Genomic DNA, 24,345 nt, shown 5'->3' on the forward strand with positions numbered 1-24,345 from the left:
TTAGCTTACAGGCAGGGGTTTCGGGGTGTTTGTTAACCCCTTGGTTGTTCCGCAGAATGATATTCGCTTGATCACTGCACTGGTGGAGAGGTGGAGGCCAGAGACTAACTTATTTCACTTCACATTCGGTGAGATGACCATTACATTGGAGGATGTTTACATGATCTTGGGGCTGCCTATTATTGGTCGTGTTGTTACCCATACGGAGCTTGATAATCCGAAACCGTATTGGGTGACCAACTGGGAGGATTTGAGGATGACTGAGAAGGAGCGGGCTGAGATGTATGGTCGAGGCGGGGTGACTCTTCACAAGTTACGCACGAGATATGGTTCTAGGCCAGAGGGGGAGCAGAGTCCAGAGTTTCTTCAGCAGGATCCTATAGTTTACACCCGGGCATATCTTCTGTACTGATTGGAGGTATATTATTTCCTACCTCATCTCGGGATGTGGTGCACCCTCGATATCTACAGCTTATACAGGACACTGATCATATTATCGATTATGCTTGGGGGGCTGCTGTTCTGAGCTACTTGTATAGATGTTTGTCGAAGGCTGTGCATAAGTCTTCAGGCAGTCTGAACGGGCGTGCTATGTTGTTGATGTTGTGGGCTTGGGAGAGGGTATTGCCTGGTCGTCCGGAGATTGCACCGCGTACGAGGTTTGTGTTGCTGAGGGCTACAGCGTGGGCTAGACCGGTAGCTAACAGGAGGAGTAACCCTCACCATCACACAGGAGGTTATCGGGGAGATTTTGATAGCTTTCAGATGAGTTGGTTGACATGGCAGCCATATCGGAGGTTTTATAGGAGGATTGATTATAGTGTCGATGATTATGATACTAACATGATGGATATGTTGCATACGGCACTCGGTCACATACCGATGATTCATTTTGAGATGGTGGAGTATGTCATGTCGGACAGGGTTTTCGAGACAGTTCGGTATGCTGCAGCATATTCCTGAGGAGCCGGTGGATCACGGTTTTCTACGTGTGGAGAGGTTGTTCCATATGCAACGGGATAACCATACTGTTTTGTTGAGACAGTTTATATTGGAGTGGGATTCTTTTGTTGACACGGGTATGCCTATTATTACAAAAGGGGCTTATGTACCGATGACAGAGTATATGTACTGGTATAGGAGGGTGAGTAAATTGAAGATAGCACCGTTTGTAGCTGAGCATGCCACTAAGATACGGCCTCGTGATTGGTATAACCAACAGAATATGGTTGATGCGGTATATTTTATAACTCTTCCTTAACTCTTGCAATTTTACCCCTTAAATTGATTAAATCTTGCATTTTTAGGAATAAAATGCCTAATAATTTCATATTTAGGACTTAAAAAAAGAATTAATGCATTTTACCCCTTGAATTGGTTAAATCTTGCATTTTTAGGAATAAAATGCCTAATTATTTCATATTTAGGACTTAAAAAAAAAATTAATGCATTTTACCCCTTGGATTGATTAAATCTTGAATTTTTAGGAATAAAATGCCTAATTATTTATCATTTTTTTATATTTTAGTTGGAGAGTGCTATGAGGTTGGCTCAGGTGGTACACAGTCATGATGTTGGAGACTGGTTTTATGAGGCGATTCCTGATTTTTTGACTCGATATGATCGAGTCATGACCGAGTGGAGGGGTCATTTGGTTGATAGACCCTCCTTTAAAAGACCTGATCATGGCACTGTATCTCATAAACGTGCACGCGAGGTAGTATTATTTATTTGTCAGAAATTTCACAATAAACTTGTTTACAATTGATAATATATTGAAATGTTGTAAATGTTACCGCAGGCTGAGACTAGTGATGCACAGTCTTCCGAGGACCCACTTCATGTCTCCCAGAAACGCTTACGCCAGGTACTCCTTGATAAATTTCTTAAATAATGCATTGATATGGTACTCTCTTCTTAAATAATGCATTGATATGTATTAACATGTTATTGTAGGGTGAGACTGTTGATGTTCATACTACCCATCCTGTCGGTAGTACAACACCTCCTCCCTCTCAGCAGACCCCTCATACATCGGCTCCCCCTCCCACATCTGTTCCACCTCCTACATCCGCTACCCCTCCTACATTTGTTCCACCTCCAACATCCTCTCCCATTTCTACCTCTGTTCCAGTCGGTGTTGAGGTAGTGTATTAATTTGGTTCTTTAAAACTGCATTTGTGCATTGTGTGCATTGTGTGTGATTATTATATTTTATTATTTTAGGAGGTTGAGACTGGTACTCCTCTGACACAGCTGACCACTCCTGTCACTCATCCTCCCGGCGTTCAGGTACTAATCAGTATATTTAATCACAACCACCACTTAGTTAGTATTTCTTATATGGGACTAAATTGTTTTGCTGATTCATATTTACTGCAGATTGATAGTGCTACACGTGCTTCTGCTACACCATCTCTCCCGATTATTTTTCATCTTGTTGATATGGATGTATCATTTATTTCTCAGTGTTGAGTTAAAATTCATCATGTATAACTACTCTTGAATGGTTGCATGATGTTTGTTGATTTAATTACAGCTTGCTAGTGGTACTCCTGTTACACGAGGATTTTTTGATTTTCGTGGTAATGTTACAAGTGTTCCTGTTAAGTTAGCCTCCATATTCGAGGTACAATTTAAAAGAATTAATGCATTTTGACATATTTAGGTACCCATGTTACATGTGTTCATTGTTTTGACATGTATTTGCAGATCGACAGAAGTGGAGACTTTTATAAAGATAAGGAGAGGCGCGGTGGTGAGGACAGACGGGGTGATTTGACTAGGCCAATTAAGAACCAAAAGATCGACTGGATTTTTACACATTGGTGGGCTGGTGATCTGCCATATGTTTTTGAAAGGCACACAGATATTACCATGTTCCTCAGTAAGAAGCAAGTGCAGACCCTAACACCCGGGAATGAATTAGAGGATGATGTTGTCAATGCTTATATGGAGTTGGTAAGGATTCGAGAAAGGTATATGTGGCAAAACGGGGATCTACATTCGCCGGCAAAGAGGTTTTTCATTGCTCCTAATTTCCTCATGTTCCAGACAAAGCATGTTAGCACAAATCTGAATGTACTAACATCTAATACTTACCTCTCTTTAATTACAAATGTCTATTATTTCTTGAATTATGTTGTTACTGACGTCTATTTTACAGATGGATCCATACAAGAAGACAGGAGAGGAGCTTGCTGAACATATTGACTTCTTTAAGACCTACCATAGGCAATTTCAAGGGCCAGATATCCAGTTATGTGATTATGCTTTATTTCCTACATGCACTGGAGGTCATTGGATCTTGTTTATTGTGGACCTGAACAAGATGAAAGTTCTATTAGTTGATCTACTTCGTTAGGATGGGCCCTTCTGTAATTTCAAGATGCTTTACTCCGTTCAGTATTACTTCATGGTAACCTCTAATCTTTGCATATTTAGACTTATAAAAAGAGTTTATACTTATTTAGGATAAAATGCATAATAAAGACTTATAGAAAAGAATTCATGTCTTTTAGCCCTTAATTTGATTTATTATTTGCATATTTAGGATAAAATGCATAATAAAGACTTATAGAAAAGAATTCATGTCTTTTAGACCTTAATTTGATTTATTATTTGCATATTTAGGATAAAATGCATAATAAAGACTTATAGAAAAGAATTCATGTCTTTTAGACCTTAATTTGATTTATTATTTGCATATTTAGGATAAAATACATAATAAAGACTTATAGAAAAGAATTCATGTCTTTTAGACCTTAATTTGATTTATTATTTGCATATTTAGGATAAAATGCATAATAAAGACTTATAGAAAAGAATTCATGTCTTTTAGACCTTAATTTGATTTATTATTTGCATATTTAGGATAAAATGCATAATAAAGACTTATAGAAAAGAATTCATGTCTTTTAGCCCTTAATTTTATTTATTATTTGCATATTTAGGATAAAATGCATAATAAAGACTTATAGAAAATAATTCATGTCTTTTAGACCTTAATTTGATTTATTATTTGCATATTTAGGATAAAATGCATAATAAAGACTTATAGAAAAGAATTCATGTCTTTTAGACCTTAATTTGATTTATTATTTGCATATTTAGGATAGAATGCATAATAAAGACTTATATAAAAGAATTCATGTCTTTTAGACCTTAATTTGATTTATTATTTGCATATTTAGGATAAAATGCATAATAAAGACTTATAGAAAAGAATTCATGCTTAATTATTTCATATTTGTTACTAATTATTTGAAATTGTAGGAGAAAGTCCTCCCGTGCTGGCTAAATTACTTGGACCCCCAGAGATTTACAAAGAAATTCATGAAGATGGCTAAAGTTACGGCTCGGCCGAAGCAAGATACTGGAGTTGACTGCGGCGTCTATGTATGCAAGTATGTGGATGCCATTCTTAATGGGATTAGATTGGAGCACGCTGTCTGGCATCCATATGATGATGTAGAGACATTTCGTTATCGCATTACTTGGGAATTGCGTAGGGGGCGTGCTCGTCATCTTTCAGCATGGGGATTGACCCAAAGAAATTTGGGTTTATGATTTATTTCTTGAATTTAGAAGATTTATTGGACTTGTATTTGTATACTTATGTTGGTTCTTGTAGTAGTTTTTCGATTGTTCATGTTGGTATGAACTTATTTAGAATGGTTAAATTGTTCGTATGGATTTGAGTTGCATTTTTGATTTGGATTTGGTTTGGATTTTTGATTTGGTTAGCTTTTGAATGTTAGAATAAATGGTTAGAATGTTTATCATTTTCGATGAGGATTGGTGTTTGATTTGTTGGATTGGTTAATTTGGATTGGTGTTTGATTTGTTGGAATGGTTATGTATTTTTATTCTTGAGTTTGTAGCGTAGAAACAGGGACAGGAAAACTAGGAATTGCAGAAAACTGCAGGCTGCAGAAACAGCAAAACCTGCAGTCTGCAGGTTTCAGTACCCTTCCGCAATGAATCATTGAGGAAGCAAGTCTCATCCGCAATGAATCATTGCGGAAGCTTGAAACTTCTGCAAAAATCACACTTTGGTCACCTTGTTTTATTTTTTTATAATTTGGTCACTACATATGAATAAATTCGAATTAAATAATAAAAACTCTTACAATTATTGCAAAAAATGCCTGGAACACTGAAAATTTTAAACAATAATTTCTGTATTTTTTTCACCATTTCTCATTTTTTTCCATTTTATTTTGATTGTTTCCTTGAATAATATGTAATAATTCGAATTAAAAATAAAGAAAAAATAAAAAAATGGACTTTTCTTAAAAATTAATCAAAAATTAGAGGAGACGCTGGAATTATCAAAAAATAGTGTCACTAATTGTTTTTCACAATTTCTGACTTTTTTCCTTTTTTTTTATTTTTTTCCTTTAATAATATGTATTAATTCGAATTAAAAATAAAGAAAAAAAATAAAAAAATGGACTTTTCTAAAAAATTAATCAAAAATTAGAGGAGACACTGAAATTATCAAAAAATAGTGTCACAAATTGTTTTTCACCATTTTTCTTTTTTTTTTGATTTTTTTCCTTTAATTGTATTAATTTGAATTAAAAATAAAGAAAAAATATAAAAATGGACTTTTATTAAAAAATAATCAAAAATTAGAGGAGAGACTGAAATTATCAAAAAATATTGTCACTAATTTTTTTTCACCATTTCTGACTTTTTCCATTTAATTTTAATTTTTTTAAAAATTTAAAATTGAATTAATTTCTTAAAAATTCGAAGCTAAGGAAAAATAGGGAAAACAGGGGAAACAGGGGACCTTCCGCAATGAATCATTGCGGAAGGAAAGGCATTCCGCAATGAATCATTGCGGAAGTAGGCATTACTCCCCTGTTTTTTCAGCTATTAATTTTTTAAAATTTGTACTTAGAAAAAAAGTAAATTATAGCTCCAATACATACCAAATAATATTTAAAAGCCAAATTCAAATATGACATTCCAAATTCAAATATTACATTTCATTAATTTAAATTTCTATATTCAAATAAAATTAAATCATTTAAAATTTCTATTTGGATTTTTAAGACAATGCCTCCTATTTTCTTTCCAAGTCTTTATGCATTTTTAGAGCAAGAAGCAGAACTACAAGAATAGTATAAAAAAGAATGCCTATATTTCGCCGCTTTGACGAGAACAGCCTGAATAGTAATCAAACATATACTACTAAATCATGTCCGGCCACACCACAAAAACCGCAATAACGGATTTTTTCAGTTGACGTCTCAATACCACTTTTAGACCTTCCTGAATTTTTCTTTGTTGTTGACGTCTCAATTCCACTTTTATACCTTGCCGAATCCTTCTTTCTTCCCTTTGTTTGTGACATTGGAGGATTGAATATTGGATCATGTTCATCGTAAACTTGGAACTCCTCCTCCATTCTTGAATAATTTTCTTCTTCACGAAACTTTTCAATCACGTAACATTTTCCTTTCTCAATCAAATCCATGACGTAATTGTATCGTGAATTTGAACAACTTCCAAGAGCACCCAAACCTTGAAAAGATTTACACAAAGCACTATACCTTGCCGTTGTTGAATCACCAACATCAACAAGAACGGGAGGATTATAAGGCGAAAAACCATCAATTTTATTTGCGCTCGCCGTCCATCTTGATTTGATAAAAAATGTTGGTATCATAGTTTTTTGTTTCTTGTCAAGATAGCGTAGGATATGTTTGCAAAGCATCCCGGAATGTTCAAATTTTTTACATTCACAATCAATATTTCCTTCCAAAGAAACCATTACCCGATACCTTCTTCTAAGATTCTCCGGCACATTATACTTCTCAACTAAATACAACTTCCACATGTAATTGGAACCATCTTTGCAACTATTTACCACATAAGATGTGCTTTTTCTAAGCTCATTTTGAAATTGCCTAAACATTTCTTTTGTGTAAATAGAAGAAACATGATTTTCCAAGGGGGAATTAAATATCAATCTCCTTTCCTTATACTCGGTCTCGTAGTCGGCTTTAACCTCATTAAGAATTTGTGTTTCCAAAGCCTTTTGTGAATTCTCAATGAGTTCTTTCAACCTGGTTGAAGCTTTCACATACTCGTCAAAAAATGAATTCATGGACTCGCTTCTTGAGGTGGTGGTCATACCGGCGGAGAAATGTTGTTTTGTGTAAGCACGAATCCATTTATCTTTTATGGCATACATATCATTTAGCCAAACATGATCCTCGAGTCCATACTTATCAACCAAAACCTCCCACTTACCAACAAATTCCGTGGGTGACAACGACTTGTACAAACAATCATTAAAATCCCCTTTAAATTCCGGATATTGTGTGTACAAAGCCGACAATTTTTCGGGAAATTTATTACTTATGTGCCACGAACATAATATGTGCTTGGTATCCGGAAAAATCTCGGCAATAGCATTTCCCAATGCTATATCTTGATCCGTAATAATAGTGAGGGGAGGTTTGTTTCTGACGGCTTCCAACCATGTCTTCAAAACCCATTTATATGAAATCTCCGTCTCATCCCGCATTAGTGCAAACCCGAACAAGATATTTTGGTAATGGTGATTGACCCCGGTTATTGGTATAAACGGCATACAATACCTATTGGTCCTATATGTGGAGTCAAATGAAATAACATCTCCAAAATTCGTGTATGCGTTCAATGATCGATGATCAACCCAAACCAAACCTCTAACTCTATTTTCTTCATCCAAATCAACTCGATAGAAAAAGTTTCCAAAACTTTTTTCTTTCAATTGTCGTAGCAATGCCATCCCACTCCCCGCATCACCGGAATCGAACACCCGTCGTCGAATATCATGAATTACGTTACGAATATCTTGATTAGAAAATCCAAGTTTTTCCACACCACCCCATGTTTCACCAAGAAATCTCATCGCTTTAGCGGTTTCAATGCCCGATTTATCAAATAACTCAAGCAATGCTCAGGTAACCGGATCTATATTTTTGGACCTTTGCATGAATTGTACTTTATCCGAGGTTACCATATCATGATCATGCTCTAATTTAACCAAAGTTACTTCCTATTTATCATTTTTAACTCTATGAGTGACACACATTCGAGCACTACAATTTGTTCTCGGAATTACATCTCTAATCCTTCTTTTTTCCTTTCTTTCATCATCAACATCCAATTTCGTACTAGAACCTAGTCTTCCACCCTTACGACAAATATACAAACGAGAGGAGATACCATTATCCCGTGAATGTCTATGAGTACTCCTAATAATAATCTCAAATCCAATACTTCTACCATAATCTCTATAAAATTTTTCGGCTTCATCCAAAGTGTTAAAAAACATACCAACGCAAGGCACAACACTATTCATATTTGATTTTGAAAAACCGTATCCTTTTTTGTCAAAACTCATATCATCATTTTCATCATCATCATCATCACTTATATTCAGTTTCTCTTCTACAAAAATCATCATCATTCATTTTTCCTTTTCCCTTAAAATCTCCCTCTTCTTTTTTATGATATTTCTCTTTTTCCATATACTCAATATCATCATCATCCATATTCTTTTTTTCCATATACTCAATATCATCATCATCCATATCCAAATTTTTTTTACATATATAATGATAAACATCTATCAATTCATTAACATCATCTACAATAAGTTTACGATAAACCGGATTTTTCCCAACGGGTATAAAATAATCAAAATCGTCATGCTCACTAGATGAACTTGAATAATTAAATAAATGAGATGCCATAGTAAAAAAAACTTACCTCTTTTTGGCTCCAAATTGAAAAATGATAGAGAAAAATGGTGAAATTGAGTTTATAAAGCAAAAAACGAAGCTGGTAAGGTAAATTTAATGCACACTTCCGCAATGATTCAATGCGGAAGGTGTATTTAATGCTTCAGCCAACCCACGCGCTAAAACGCGCAGAAATTGTCAAAACATTAGTTACTTCCGCAATGATTCATTGCGGAAGCAAAAGCTTACGCTATGATTTATTGCGGAAGCAGTTTTGATAATTGTTTATTTTTTGTTTTTTTTTGGTGAAGAAAATAATTAGTAAAAAAATTTTAAAATTCATAATAACATTCATGTTACTTGTCAATATTACATAAATTTTTTATATCAAAAAATTATTAGTTTTTTGATTATTATTGTATATTTTGCCTTATTTTTTGAAAATAATACATTAAATATTTAAAAAAATTGTCTAAACATATAATACTTAATTTTAATTTGTTTTTTTATAATATATAGGTATGTGAATAAATAAATAAATATTATTTTGTTGAGAACATATATTAAGCACTTGATAAGTATTAATGGAGTACAATGTCTATTAGTAAGTTGTATCATTTCATTTGAAATTTCTAATATTGAATGTTTCATGTTATCTTCAACATTTAAATCTCCATTATTAAATTTGATGATAAATAAATTTGAATTTATAGTTTTATGTTTGATTTTTATATTTTTTAAAACTATAAATTCAAATTTAAAACTATAAATTCAAATTTAAAACCCGGGTATACGTCCCTCGAACTAATATGATGGTAAGTAAGGTAAGTGGTTCTTTTTTTATTTTAAATTTTATTCAATATTTAATTTAATATAAATCTATTTCTTAAATTTTATTAAGTACTTTATTTTTAAAAAATAACATAATTGTTTTAAAATATAAATATTATTTTTGTTTTAAATTATAAATATATTAAATCAGAAACACATTTAAAGCACATATTATTAAATAATTATAAAAATTCTTCCGCACTGTTTCATTGCGGAAGTCTTTTTCTGTTGGCTCCCAACACGTGGAGCCAACCGTGACCGTGGAATTTTACCCTAAACATATATAAGAAGATCGAAAAAAGACAAAATAACTTAATAAATACACAATATGGTTGTAATAGATTAAACAAAGTGTCGGATTCACGTACGACTGGGAGTTAGGGAGACAAAGGCGCCAAGGTTGGGGAATTAGAGTTTTAGGATTTGTTTTTCTTCCGACAGGAGGGTTTTAGGATTGGTATAATTGTATGCGCGTGTCTGTGTTTGGAGTATATATAGTTAGATACTACAGTCGTAACGAAGAAAACATGAGTCGGTTGTGCTGGGTTTCTAAAAAAACGGAATCACAACTATATATTTTTGATTTCTAAAATTTAAAAATAACAATCGTCGGCTCGAATTTAAATTCTGTTTAAAAAATTTGAATTGATTCAGGATAATGATCTCAATTTTGTTTACAAATCAATATATATAAAAATAAAAAATAATGTACAAACGAGACAAATTAATACGAGTAATTCGGAAATAATAATTAATACTAACAGTGCGAGTTCAACATAAATAGTAAGAATGGGGTAGACCATCACCATTTCTGCAATTTATGCATTACCCGGAGCTTGTTACCTGCTAATTTTTTTTAATTCAGCAGTAGAATGCAGGGATGAGTATTTCCCCCCATCTGATCCCGATCCGATCCCCGCCCCGAACAGGACGGGAAATCTGGAATTTTTTCGGGTACGAAGCGGGAATCGGGAATATATGTGTAAAAAATTCGGGGATCGGGTGGGGGCGGGGATTAGTGTTCCCCCGCCCCTATCCCCGACCCCGAATCGTATTTTTAATAAAAATAATATTGTTTATATATAAATATCTCAAATAAATATTGAAATATATAGAATATAATATTATTTTCAATTTCTTATCTCCTAAATGATTTAAATTTACTTATCGTAATATTATTTTATTATAATAATATTATTATATGTATTATTATAATATAAATAAATATTAATTAAAATTAAGGTTAAATTTTAATATTAAATTTTAAAAAAAATCTATATATTATGATTCCTATGTAAATTTTTATTAAAAATTATTATTTAAAAATTTAATTTTTATTAAATAAAAAAAGAAAAAGAAATTCCCCGAATCCCAGCGGGGATCCCTGTTCCCTGTTTGGGGCGGAGAACAGAGAGTAAAATAATCCCCGTTCTGGGATCGGGGCGGGTTCGGAGATCAATTTTTGGTTCGGGGATCGGAGACGACGGGGCGGGGATAGTACTCTCCGACCCCGAAATAACCCGATGACCATCCCTAAGTAGATGCCCAGACGATGTTAAAGAGTGGAGGATATATATGTTAGATTTTTTTATTTTTCGGTTTCGATTTAGTTTGATTTTATCCAGTTCATTTTTTTTTAATTTTCTCCGATTTTATTTCAGTCTCAATTTTAATTCGATTTTTTTTGCTCCACCTTCAGTTATATACTTCCGTTGCCAAATTGTTAATTTAATGATACACTGTATACTTTGGTTCGACGCGCCGAATTATTAAGTTTATTTATTTTTGTAACAAGTGTGTTGTAAAAAACAGGAAATCGGACTTAGTCGGTGCCCAGGGTATTAATTGAGCAATCGAAAATTAATCGGAATGATTAATTGTATCATTAATGGGGTCATTAATCAGAACTAATATAATATTATTTTTACTTATAAAAATTAATTTTACTTTTTTGATTATAAATGTAATTTTTATAAATATTTATATAAATAAATATGAAATATGAAATATTATTAAAGTAAATATAATTCTTAAAGTCCAACTTATGAAATAAGGCCAATCTGATGAAAAATTAATAATGTTTATTATTTAATCATTTAAAAATAAATATGTATACGAGATTATTATTTTTCTTAATATTTTTACAAATTTATATTTTTTTATTTTCTAAATATTTTTTAAAAAAATTGCCAGTAAAGCCGATTTTTGACTAAAGAACTCGATTTTTTTACCGTTTTTCTCCGATTTCTGACCGATTTTCGTAAAAAATGATTTTTGACCCGATTTTCGCTTAATCAATTCAATTTTTATTGAACAGTGATTAATTGTCGATTAATCTCAATTAAGCAACAACTTTTAGAATACTGGTACTATTAACTATGAAGTTTTTTTTTGAAGTTACGTATGAAGTTTATTACAAGCGAATATAGGCTATTTGGCCTTTTTTATAAATATATTAATATTAATTTTTTTAACAATTAATACTTTTGAATATGAGCTAAATTACATAAATTTATTTACTTGATCATTAGTCTTGTCTAATGCAACCGAACTAGTATTAAGTTTTACTAGCCTAAAACACGTGCAGTCACATTAATTTTGAATAATTTTTATTTTTATTTTAATATTTTATTGGTTATAATGGTTAAAAAATTAGGTATGTTTGAATAAGTATAATTGACTATATTTTTTATTATATATTAATAACTATTTATAATAATTAAGTTTCAGTATAAATAAATTTATATATAAACTGGTTTATTAGGTTATATCACCTATCATTATATACAAAAGTTTATACATCATTTTGCACACCAAACATTCTCCAATAGTAAATTATGTTTTTCAAACGCTTTTAATCAATAATGATACAAATGAATTTTACTTGCGGTTTGAAGATAAAGTTGACGTTTTACTTTGTAGGCTAATAGGGTTGTTGGTTTGCAAATCTGCACGACTGCACGTGAAGATAAGTTCACAGTAGAGGGTTAGAATTTGGCAACGAAACCAAATATATACATTATTTAAATATTTTAAACCGAATATATTAATAAAATAAAAAGGTAATCAAAGGAATCGGGGACAGAGGCGGGGGGTGGCCGGCAGGTGCGACCGCCACCCCAAACTCCCGTATATTCGTGAAATTAGTATTAAAATTTATAATTTTTTTATATATTTAAATTTTCGCCCCCTCAAAAATATATAAATTTCATGAATTTAGTATTAAAATTAATGATATTTACACTAATTATAAATTTAAATACACGAATTTAAGTATATTATGTACATTAAAGTTGTTAAAAATAATATTTATTAATTTATTTAATATATAATAAATTTAAAATATATATTAGTTACTTCAAAAAAAATTTAGCCACCCCACTCACCTATTTCTGGCTCCGTCCCTGAAAGGAATCAATGATATGATTCAGTAATGTTAGACAATTCACGGCCGAAGAGAGCAGTGAATAGCGAGTAGCAACTGTATAATACAAGGGGGTTGAGTGAATCTGTAATCAATGTGTTAGGTGTTAATTGTAATTTAAACTTTTATAAAATAGAAGGTAATTTATAAATAACAATATTAATGAAATATAAAATTCTCAATCCATCACTTATATACTCGCTCAGTCTATTTCAGTTCCTAGCATTTATGATTTGCACGGAAACCAAGAAAATGAGTAAAAAAGAAAGTGGACTATATTAAATTACTACTAGACTGTGATTAGGGCAGAGTGTGGGGCGGATCGGTTCGATTTTAGGTTAAAAGCGAAACCGAAACCGCGTATCCTCGGTTTTTAAAATCGGAAACCGAAACCGCAACCGCAACCGTCGGTTCGGTTTCGATTTAAAAAACTTCGGTTCAGTTATAATCGGATCGATTTCGGATTTAAAACCGCATCACACAAAATTAATAAAATAGATATGAGTTGTAAACTATAAAAAGAAGAGAAGAAAATGCATAAATAAATTTAAACTATGTCGTTAAAATCTACTCAATTGCTGGTACGACCTGCAGAAAATTAAAACATTATATATAATTCCTAGCAGGACATGCAGAACAGCAACAAAAAATAATGTAAAAACAAGGTGCACAGGTGCCTCATTTTGATTAATACACTTCACTCTTCAGCTATATTATTTCACAAAGACCTGGGAGTCATAAGGATAGCTCACTGCCATACAATATGGCAATCCATTCTCCAACTTTTAATAAAAATATCAATCTCCTGGTTTACTGTGTAAGGTTAAACACCAAATATCCAAACAGTAATTATCGGCTTACTTTCTGTTTATACAAAATATTGGTGTTTATTTAATTTAAAGTTTATATATAATAATAATAACAATAATAATTTATTTATTTTAAATAATCGGCTCAGATCGGGTTTTTGCGGTTCGGTTTCTACTTATAACCGAAACCGAAGAATCGGTTTCGGTTTTTAATTTTTCGGTTTCGGTTTTTAATTTTTCGGTTTCGGATCGGTTTTTGCGGTTTGATTTTTATCGGTTTTTAGCGATTTCGGTTACGGATTCGGATTTTTTCGATTTTTTACTCAGACCTAACTGTGATTATAGAGGGAGGGAAATGTGGGTGGGTTAAATATAATAAAATAAAAGATGATAACGTTGATTTAATGTATAAAATTTACTATTTTAGGTAAGTTTGTGTAATGTAAAAAAATTGGTGGGACAAGAAAAAAAAATATAAAAAATTAATTAGGACGGAGGGAGTACTAAAATAGATTCCCGTTCCCCCGAAGCTACATATGCTATTATCTCACTATAACTAGAATACTCATTTGTACTATTCAAATTTTCCTACAGGTACTTTCTATCTCCCGGAAACTTTTGATTGAAAATGTACTCACTTTTCCTTTTTAAAATCACTCTCATGTGTCCTCCCTTTAGTGTTCTCTCATCACTACATTTTTTCGATAATTTTCTCAGGCTGCCCGTTTTAAAATTGCCGCGTTCTTGAGTTCAACGATTCTCCTATTTGACGTGTGTTTCTATTAAGTAAAATGATAAAATAAGGGTCCGTTTGGAAAATCTTAAAATAAGTAATTTATAAGTGATAAATAGATAAATACTTATAAGTTATATAAGTGTTTGGATAATTTACTTATAAGTCAGAATTTTTTTATTTAAATAAATTAAAATAAATAATTTTTAAATATAATTTTATTATTCCATGAATTTTAGATTAGATTAACATTTAAAAAAATATTTTTTAAATTAAAGTTAATAAAAATATAAAAAATCAAAATAAGTTGAGAAAAAGTACGTTATTATCAACATTCAATTTATCAACTTATAAGTTAAAAATCCGACTTATAAATTAAGTACACAAACACTAATCGATAAGTAATCGTGAGCTTATAAGTCAATAAGTGACTTATATGGTATGACCAACAGATCCTTAAATACAGTGTTGTTTATGTTTTTCTCCAGTGAGACTGGTCGCCATAATAATAATATGCAAATGTGTATAGCCAATGAATTTAAATTCTTTTTACGGGCTATAGTTTGACTGTCCCTCAACTGTAATCCTTTAAAGAAAGAAAAAGTATTACAATTTTTGAACATAAAAAATAGGACCATGTACTTAAATTTTGCCCATTGTCATATTATCGGTTTTGAAGACGTGGAATTACTCTCGGGACCTTATATGCAAGGTTTATATATCGTGTTTTTAAATAGGCGTAGTATTGAAACTCGTCATTCTTCAAAGCTATTTGTAGTCTCGTAGTCTAACACAGGTCAACTACGAGTAACAAATTTAACTTTATAAAAAAGAGGCATGTAATTGGCTTGTACTTTATTTAATTTAACTTTATTTTATCCATTTTTCTCATTCAATTTTGTGTTTGTCTATTTACATGTTGCTTTCTTTTCATTTCAGGAATTTATCGGAGAAATGAGACAGTTGCGGAGAAGTGGTGAAATTAGCTTTTTTCTTAGCATTTTCCTTAAAGTAAAGCAAGTAAGCTTTTGGCAAAAAAAAAGAAGAAAAAAAAGCAAGTAAGCTTATTGCTTAATTGAATGTGTAACTAATTACTCAAACAATAACTTAAAAATGTACCGAGATTTTCTTTATGATCTAAAATTACATATGATAGTAGAAGTATGACACTTAACTATATCTCATGATGATTCGTATAGAGAGTATTTTCTATTCTGTATCAATTTATATTTTTTAATTTATTATATATACTAGCCTATAACCAGTGCGATGCACGGACTGGTGATGGTCGAGTTTGTCCACCTCTTATAATTGCCGATGAAGGTGCATCTAGAATGAAGCTACGCCATATAAAGAGCTTAGATAGTTAAAAAGGAGTTATCCTTATATACGGACTACAACCGAGTACTTTATTGGAAATGAGTCCAGGCGCGGACACTTTGGATGAGAAAAAACAATTTATCTACACGCTCTGAGCAAACTGAAATTGCATTGGAAAATTGTAATAGAGGAGTCAACTCGTGCTGTGTATGAGAGGTTGCTAGATCTAAGAATCGCCACACCCCATATCATAATCAATTACGCAATGCTCTTGGAAGACCATAAGTACTTTGAGGATGCTTTTAAGGTCTATGAACAAGGCATGAAGATATTCAACTATCCACATGTATAGGATTCATAGGTGACTTGTCTCTCTAAATTTGTTAAGTGATACGGAATGCAAAAACAATGTGTATAAAATATGCAGAGCTTGAGAAAAGTTTGATAGAGATAGATGCTGCGTATTAAAAGGAGTGTTACTGCAAAGTATAGTCGGTCACACATTATTCTTCAAGAGTATATGATGCACAAGGATCTAAAGCCTGTTTTTGCTGGATTTTATGGGTTAAATGGTAAGTTTGACTATCGTATTCTACTACGAACGTTAACGTGTTTCTAATGAAAAATAAGGTAAACAACACAAAGAATTATTGACACGGAAAACCCTGATAACGGGAAAAAACCGCGGGTGGGGATATTTACCCAACCAGAATGAGTTTCACTAGAATGATAATTATGGATACATGATCTTGAATCTTATACTACTCGAATATGAATTACATGAATAACTGAAATTGACATAAGTGTTTAGCTCGTGGTTTTGTTTTCGATGTTGAATCACTTGTGGTTGTTCTTCTTCTTCTCGAGGTTGGTGCGTTTGTTTTTTGTTGAATGGACCGTGTGTTGATCTTGCTATCTTTCTCTTCTTTTATCCTCAAAATTTCCTCCTTTTTTTCCAACTCCTCCTTCTTTCTCTCCATTTCAAATCGTGGCTGTTACTGATACAGATAGGCTTACCTAGTCTTCCTCCACATAAATCGGGATTTGCTGGACTAAGTCATACTCTCAGTCGTCTGCTTCTTTTTGCTGGTGTCGTTCATGACAGCTTCCTCGAGTTCACGTCATGACATCTCGTCATACCCTTTCTGTGAAGCTTTCCTGTCACGTCGTGAAATTTCACACATAACAATAGCCCCAGATTTTATAAATGTAAAGATTAAATTTATAAAATCTTTTAGCTAGAATATTGGTTAAACAAAATATGTTGTCATAATTAGAAGTATCTGGGAAGACGTTTCATCCCCTAGGTAATCGCTCCGTGTTGCAACGCGGATATGCATGCATTGGCTCTCCATTTTCCAAAAAACCCCCTGCTTGTGATTATCTTTTCTCTTCCTCTTCCCTATATACTCTCACAACTCTTATTCCCATAACATTATTCATCACATATTGTTCAATCTTTCTCCATCTCTTGCCTCAAATCGAAAACACTTCCCTTCCCTCAGCATGGCCAAAAAATCCGCTCGTAATTCCGAAGGTCACAGTGAGTCCCCCAAAACTTCTCTCGAAAACCCTAATTGGATTATGACCAATCTGCTTGATACTTGTGATAGCCAACCCAGTTTAATCAAATCAGAACGGTTTGAAGAGTTGAAGTTGCTTTTCCACACTGACGTCAATATTATCGTCCCAGACTCGAGTGTTCGTGCTGATTCATTCAGGAAATGATGGGTATGGTTTTACTACTACCCATTTGACATTGGACTCATTTTCCCTTTTTCTAAGTTTATTGCTGGTGTGTTGACTGCATTGAACATATCCCATGGTCAATTGATTCCGTCTGCTTGGAGAATTTTGGCGTGTCTTGACGCTATTGAAGAGAAACATGGACTGAATATCGATGTAGGCGTCGTGAAACATTCTTACAGCCTCAAGAAGTTTAGTAATTGCAAAGTTGGTTTCACAAATAGAGATACCGAAAACCCCTTGATACTCAACAATGAAATCGTCAATGACATAAATTGGAAGAAAGATTATGTGTTTGCTCAGAAGAAAACGCTGGGTGAAGATGCTGATTACCTTCTGGAACGTTGGAACAACTCAGGTATGACTCTCAACTATTCTCCGCGAGTTTTTCTTCTCTTTTAATTCACTGTATTATTCTTATATTCACCGTATGTGTTGTATGTTGTGGATCTCTCATGTTTGTCTTGAAAGAGATATGTTCTAAGTTCAATCATGTATGAGGATTTATGAATAACTTTTATGTAATCTGTTTTGATTTCATTGATATTAATAAAAGACTTGTTTTATTTTTATTGCGGGCTCTATCTATTTAAATGTTTAAATAAGATATACCACAGTTTAGAGTAAAACTTTTTATGGATTATGGTGAGATCATAATAATGAGACCTAAAAGATGATAACTCTAAACTTAAATAGTTCCTGGTCGTAGGATTACTAACTGGTAATTAATAATCCGCAAAGATCGGTACATACTATGCATGCTTCATTATGAAGGATGTCTGTTCTCATAGACATTTGTGTGGTGACACTTTAGCTAGTATGTAGGTGCTTATTATAGAATAAGTTCACTGAACATGACTCACACAGCTGAACAACTGATGGAGTTCACTCACGTGTCAGCAGTTGTTCACATAGTGATAATTGTACAAGTATCCTTAGACTTGAGGTCATCATAGTCATCTTGTGTACACTGAACTATGCTTTGGTTTAGTTCTTAGTCTCAAGGGACAATTATAAGGGCTCTACCGGGTATAGGAATTTGTACACGAAGATAGTATATGATCAATAAAGGATCTACCCCTTCCAGTGTAGGAAGAGAATGTTCAATGCTGATCCACTTATGTTAGTTCAGGAATCTCTGGCCAGAGTGAATGAAATTAGAAAGGAGTTTCTAATTTACATTAAATAGAACTAAGCATAGTGAATGGGAAAGCAAGTGATTAAATAAGATAGGCTTGACACAAGTTCCATGCCTCGTATTTAATCGTGACATTGCAGGGTAGAAGGAATTAATTGTACGGTAACTACTTAGTGAATAGGTTCTTGGTATTCTAAGCAGTGAATTCGTATTATCCGGATAGTCGCGATATGCTGAGAAGTATCCCTCACGATGTAGAATAAATATGATTAATTAATTAATCATATTTAATGAATTAGAGAATTTATATAAATAATGATAAAATAGCTTTATTATTATTTATTTCTAATACCGGCTTAATATTGAACCTACATGGTCACACCATAAAAGAGAATGATTTAATGGTGGAGAAATTAATTAATAATGGTTGATAATTATTTATTTATGAAATAAATAATTAATTGGTAAATTTAATAATTGATTAAATGAGATTTAATTGATTATAAATTAATTAAGAAAAAGTTCTTAATATTATTAATTAAGAATTTAATTTTTGGAAATTAAATCAAGTGAGAGAATTATTTCTAAAGTGTTTAGAAAAAGGATTAATAATTAAAATGTGTTTTAATTATTAGTGAGAATAATAAAGGGTTAATAATAATATATTTTATGGGAAAATTTTCAGATGAAAATTTTGCCTATAAATATACTATTATAGACCCTATTTTTGCCTCAACCAAAAAGATTTACAAAACCCTAATTCTCTCCATCTCCTCCTCCTTTATTACATCATTTTCTTGGTGGATACCGGTGGAGTGCTTCACACTTGAGGAGCAGCTGCTAAGGATCTCCGTTCATCGTTTTTGGAACGCCATTAAAGACCTCCATCTTTCCATTAACGTAAAGCTTCTTAAGGTAAACATACTGAAGGCTGAGTGACAAAAATAGCCGAATTTGAGTATTAGGATAACCAAAATAGCCAGTTTCAAAAACTTGGCCAATTATGGCCGAAAGAATACGCATATTACACCGGAGTAACTGTCAATACACATTTGAAGTTGGAGTATTAATCATTACGCATTTCAAGTTGGAGTATTAATCAATATTTAGTACACAATACGCATTTTTTATCAGGCTAATTAAACTCAATATGTATATATCAAATGCGTATTACTATTATAACATAACTATAGGTCTCCAGTAGGTAACCTGGCATCACCACGTGACCATATTCTGTACTTCAATTTCATCCCTCCACCCCCACTTGCACGGACTTCGAGGCTCTGGGACACATTAACAAATTAAATAGAATACACATTTAGTAATAATGTAATAAATCGGCCATAATTGGCCAACAGTTTGAAAAGAGGTTATTTTTATTTAAAATTTTTAAAAAGAAGCTATTATTGTCATTTTCTCCATATTGAACTACGAATTAAATATTATTTTTCGCATGGATCCTGCGGAGGGTTTCATTTTTTTTAAGATTTAAATTTACGTTTTCGTTGCGTTTATGTGCTAAAAACCCTTCAATGGCATCAGAGCTACTTGCGAAAAGTTTTTAATTCGTTTATGTGTTTAACTGTTTTCGATATATGAGCATGTACGTGATTCGTCATGATTTGATGTTGATATAATATGCTTATATATGTATGGTTTTGAATATATGATATTCATGTGAGCTGTATAATCATAAGATGATTATGTAATCTGTATATATACCGATATATACATGATTTATGTTTGTTCTAATTATGAGAATCATATTAGATACGGATTCTGAATTGGCTGCTGCAGATTTGCTGAAATCTGGGTGTGGTGTCCGATTTACGCAAACGAATACCCTATTCCATAGGTAAACGAGCGTATGAACAAAACTAATAGCTAAAGCTATCAACGACTCTTCTATAAGGCGTTTGACGTCGTTTACTGCCCGTAAACAGTGATTCTTATTTTTCTGATTTGATTATGATTTTTCTGATTTTTGTCATATTTTCTTTTTATGATTAGATCATGGATAATATGATATGTTAAGATCAGATTATGTATTTTAACATGCTTTTATGTGTTGTATGAGGATGGTGGATGGTTATGGCCTTTCGACCTTAGTGTAATGGTTTTGGTTTTGGTTTTAAATGCGACTTGCATGTCGTCAATCTTTGTAATCATAAATCTCGAATGTAACTCGAGTTATTCTTGTAAGTTCATTAGATTAGTTTTACTTTCAATCATGTAATGTAATTGAAGACTCAAGAAGGCTATCCAATGGAGGTGATACAAAGAAGAAGACGAGGCATACAAGAAGTCTAAACAAAGAAGAAGACTTATGTAATAAGTAGTTATATTTATTTCCATCACCATATTAGATTGACCTTGATCTTTATCATGAGATTGATAAAGATCACATAGGATGGGGCCATAACCAAACACATTTACTTTATTGCACTTTACATTTACTTGTTTATTTAATTTTATATATGAGATATATGCCTATGTTTACCACGCGATGATAGATTTATGTGAACTTAAATCAATATAAGGCGTGCTCTAGAAAATCTAGAATATGAATCATTTCTTGCCTTAACAATAAATATTATGAATACGATCACGAGATTCTTGTGTTTATGAAACACGTAATTGAATATGAATTTTCAATATTGAGAGAAAGGATGATTCTGTCAACAACAGATTTCTATCTGTAAGAAAGGGTTATTAAGTGACGCCTCTTGACAATGCTTCACCCGATCTGAGAATCATCTGATTATCGATTATTGATTTGAAATATTTAATTTAAAAGGAAGAATCTCTTTATAATATGATTATGATTGTAACATAATATAATCCTTCTAAAATTAAATAATATCAAGTAGTAATTGGCCAATGACACAACGGGCTTGTGTCGGTCATAGCCTTCCAACATGGTAGAAAGTGGTTCTTATTTTTAAATCATTGTCGTTTCGTGCTACAGCCGAGGGCTTTGATTTTAAAATAAGAAATACTTGTCTATTACATAGAGATGTGTACATTGAATTAGAATCTAAAGGTCGGTACGTGCTACAGCCGTGGGCCTTGGAGACTGATTCAATTGTACAAAATGTTGGGTTAGACTTGACTTAGAATATTGAGTTTGTCGTGCCACAGCCGTGACTCAATTATTCAAGAGGCTAAACTTATATTAGGGAATAACATAAGATATAATTGATAAGAGTTGTCTGCCTATTGAACATCACATGACGTTTCGTGCCACAGCCGAGGTTGTGTGATGGAATGTAGGATCTCTATTCCCACTAGCATTATGAATGCTTAATTTTCACTTAGGGGGTTGAAAAAATTAGATAAACTAGTGGGAGACACTTATGAATAAAGACCCGATTCATATAGTGTTTTGAAATGAAATTGAATATTTGCTAAGTGTTGTTATGTGTTTATCATTTACAGATTTACTATATTCGTCATGTCTTATGCACTATCACTCCGGAGCATACTAGATGCTCACAAGTTGACTGGTCCTAATTTAGCTGTTTGTTTTCACTGTAACAAGTTGGGGCACTGGAAGAGGAACTACAAGGTTTACCTTGCAGAATTGAAGAAGAAGAAGGGTAGTAAGACTACCGCTTTTGATTCAGGCATGTTCATGATCGAAGTTAATATGTCACTAGGTCAAATTTCTACTTGGGTATTAGATACCGCACGTGGTTCTCATATTTGCAATTCGTTGCAAGGACTAAAGGGAAGTAGGACTCTTGAAAAAGATGAGGTGATTCTACGTATGGGCAATGGAGCAAGGGTTGCAGCCATATCTGTAGGATCATTTAGTTTACATATGCCTACGGGCAAGACTATTATTTTGAATAATTGTTATTACATTCCCTCTATTGTGAGGAATATTGTTTCTATTCCTATGTTGGATGTGGATGGTTTTTCATTTATTATTAAGAATAATGAATGTTCTATCCTTAGAGATAATGTTCTTTTTGGAAGTGGCATTTTAAATAATGGTCTGTATGTATGTGACGTAGAGCATGATTTACTTCAGATTGAACAAACTAATAAAAAAAAACGAGATGATGAAAATCTGACCTATTTATGGCACTATAGGCTAGGTCATATTAGTGAAAATAGACTGCGGACATTGCATAAGGAAGGGTTACTTGACCCCTTTGATTTTGAATCATATCCTACATGCGAGTCTTGTCTATTGGGTAAAATGACCAAATCTCCATTTAGTGGACATGGAGAGAGGGCTGCAGATTTGCTAGGATTGGTACACACAGATGTATGTGGACCAATGTCTATGCAAGCCATGGGTGGATTTTCGTACTTCATTACTTTCATAGATGATAGATCTAGATTCGGATATGTGTATTTGATGAAACACAAGTCATAAGCCTTTGAAAAGTTCAAAGAATATAAACATGAAGTGGAGAAACAAACCAAACACAGTATTATAACTCTTCGATCAGATCGAGGTGGTGAATACTTGAATTGAGAGTTTCTAGATTATCTCAAAGAAAATGGTATAGTCTCCCAGTGGACTCCTCCATATACTCCACAGTTAAATGGGGTATCTGAAAGGAGAAATCGAACTTTGTTAGACATGGTTCGGTCCATGATGAACTATGCGAATCTTCCAGTAATCCTATGGGGTTATGCATTGGAAATCTCAGCATATTTACTGAATAAGGTGCCTTCCAAATCTGTTCCTCAAACACCATATGAGATATGGAAAGAAAGGAAACCGAGTCTTAACCACGTTAAGATTTGGGGATGTCCAGCTTATGTCAAGAAAGTTGACCCAGATAAGCTGGAATCTCGATCCGTAAAATATAATTTTGTGGGATATCCTAAAGAGATTTTAAGGTATTACTTTTACACCGATCATCGGGTGTTTGTCTCCAGACATGCTACCTTCTTGGAAAAGGAGTTTATCCTTGAAGGAAACAGTGGGAGCAAAATTGAACTTGATGAAGTTCAAGAAGCACAAACTACTACGGATCAAGTGGAAACACCTGTTCAGACTGAACAACCTTCTGTGGAACATCCCATTCGTAGGACAGCGAGAGTGTCTCGCCAACTTGAGAGGTATTATGGCCTTGTCATTGAGAATGACAATGAGTTGTCAATCATTGATGATGACAACCCTATGACCTATAATGAGGCTATGAGTAGTGTTGACTCAGAGAAATGGCATAGTGCCATGGAATCCGAAATGGAATCTATGTATACCAATCAAGTATGGACTCTGGTTGAGGCGCCTGAAGGTGTTAAGCCTATTGGGTGAAAGTGGGTATACAAAAGAAAGACTGGAGTAGATGGACAGGTGGAGACCTATAAGGACAGGCTCGTGGTAAAAGGATTCAAATAAAGGCAAGGGATTGACTTTGATGAAACTTTTTCGCCTGTAGCCCTGTTAAAATCAATTCGGATTTTGCTTGCGATTGCTGCTTACTACGACTATGAGATCTGGCAAATGGACGTGAAAACGGCCTTCCTCAATGGGGAACTTGAGGAGGAAGTGTATATGACACAACCAGAGGGTTTTCTTTCCAAGGAAAATGAACACCTAGTGTGTAAGCTGCTGCGAACCATATATG

At 33.0% G+C, this 24,345-nt stretch overlaps 1 protein-coding gene across 1 annotated transcript; it reads right to left on the bottom strand.

Annotated features, from left to right (window-relative positions):
• Nucleotides 1-6,190: 6,190 nt before the first annotated feature.
• LOC141679360 (protein FAR1-RELATED SEQUENCE 5-like) lies at nucleotides 6,191-7,915 on the bottom strand. The gene has a single exon (XM_074485861.1). The coding sequence runs from the start codon at nucleotides 7,913-7,915 to the stop codon at nucleotides 6,191-6,193; it is 1,725 nt and encodes a 574-aa protein (XP_074341962.1).
• Nucleotides 7,916-24,345: the final 16,430 nt, after the last annotated feature.

This window comes from Apium graveolens, chromosome 8 (assembly GCF_009905375.1).
Source record: "Apium graveolens cultivar Ventura chromosome 8, ASM990537v1, whole genome shotgun sequence".
Taxonomy (NCBI): domain Eukaryota; kingdom Viridiplantae; phylum Streptophyta; class Magnoliopsida; order Apiales; family Apiaceae; genus Apium; species Apium graveolens.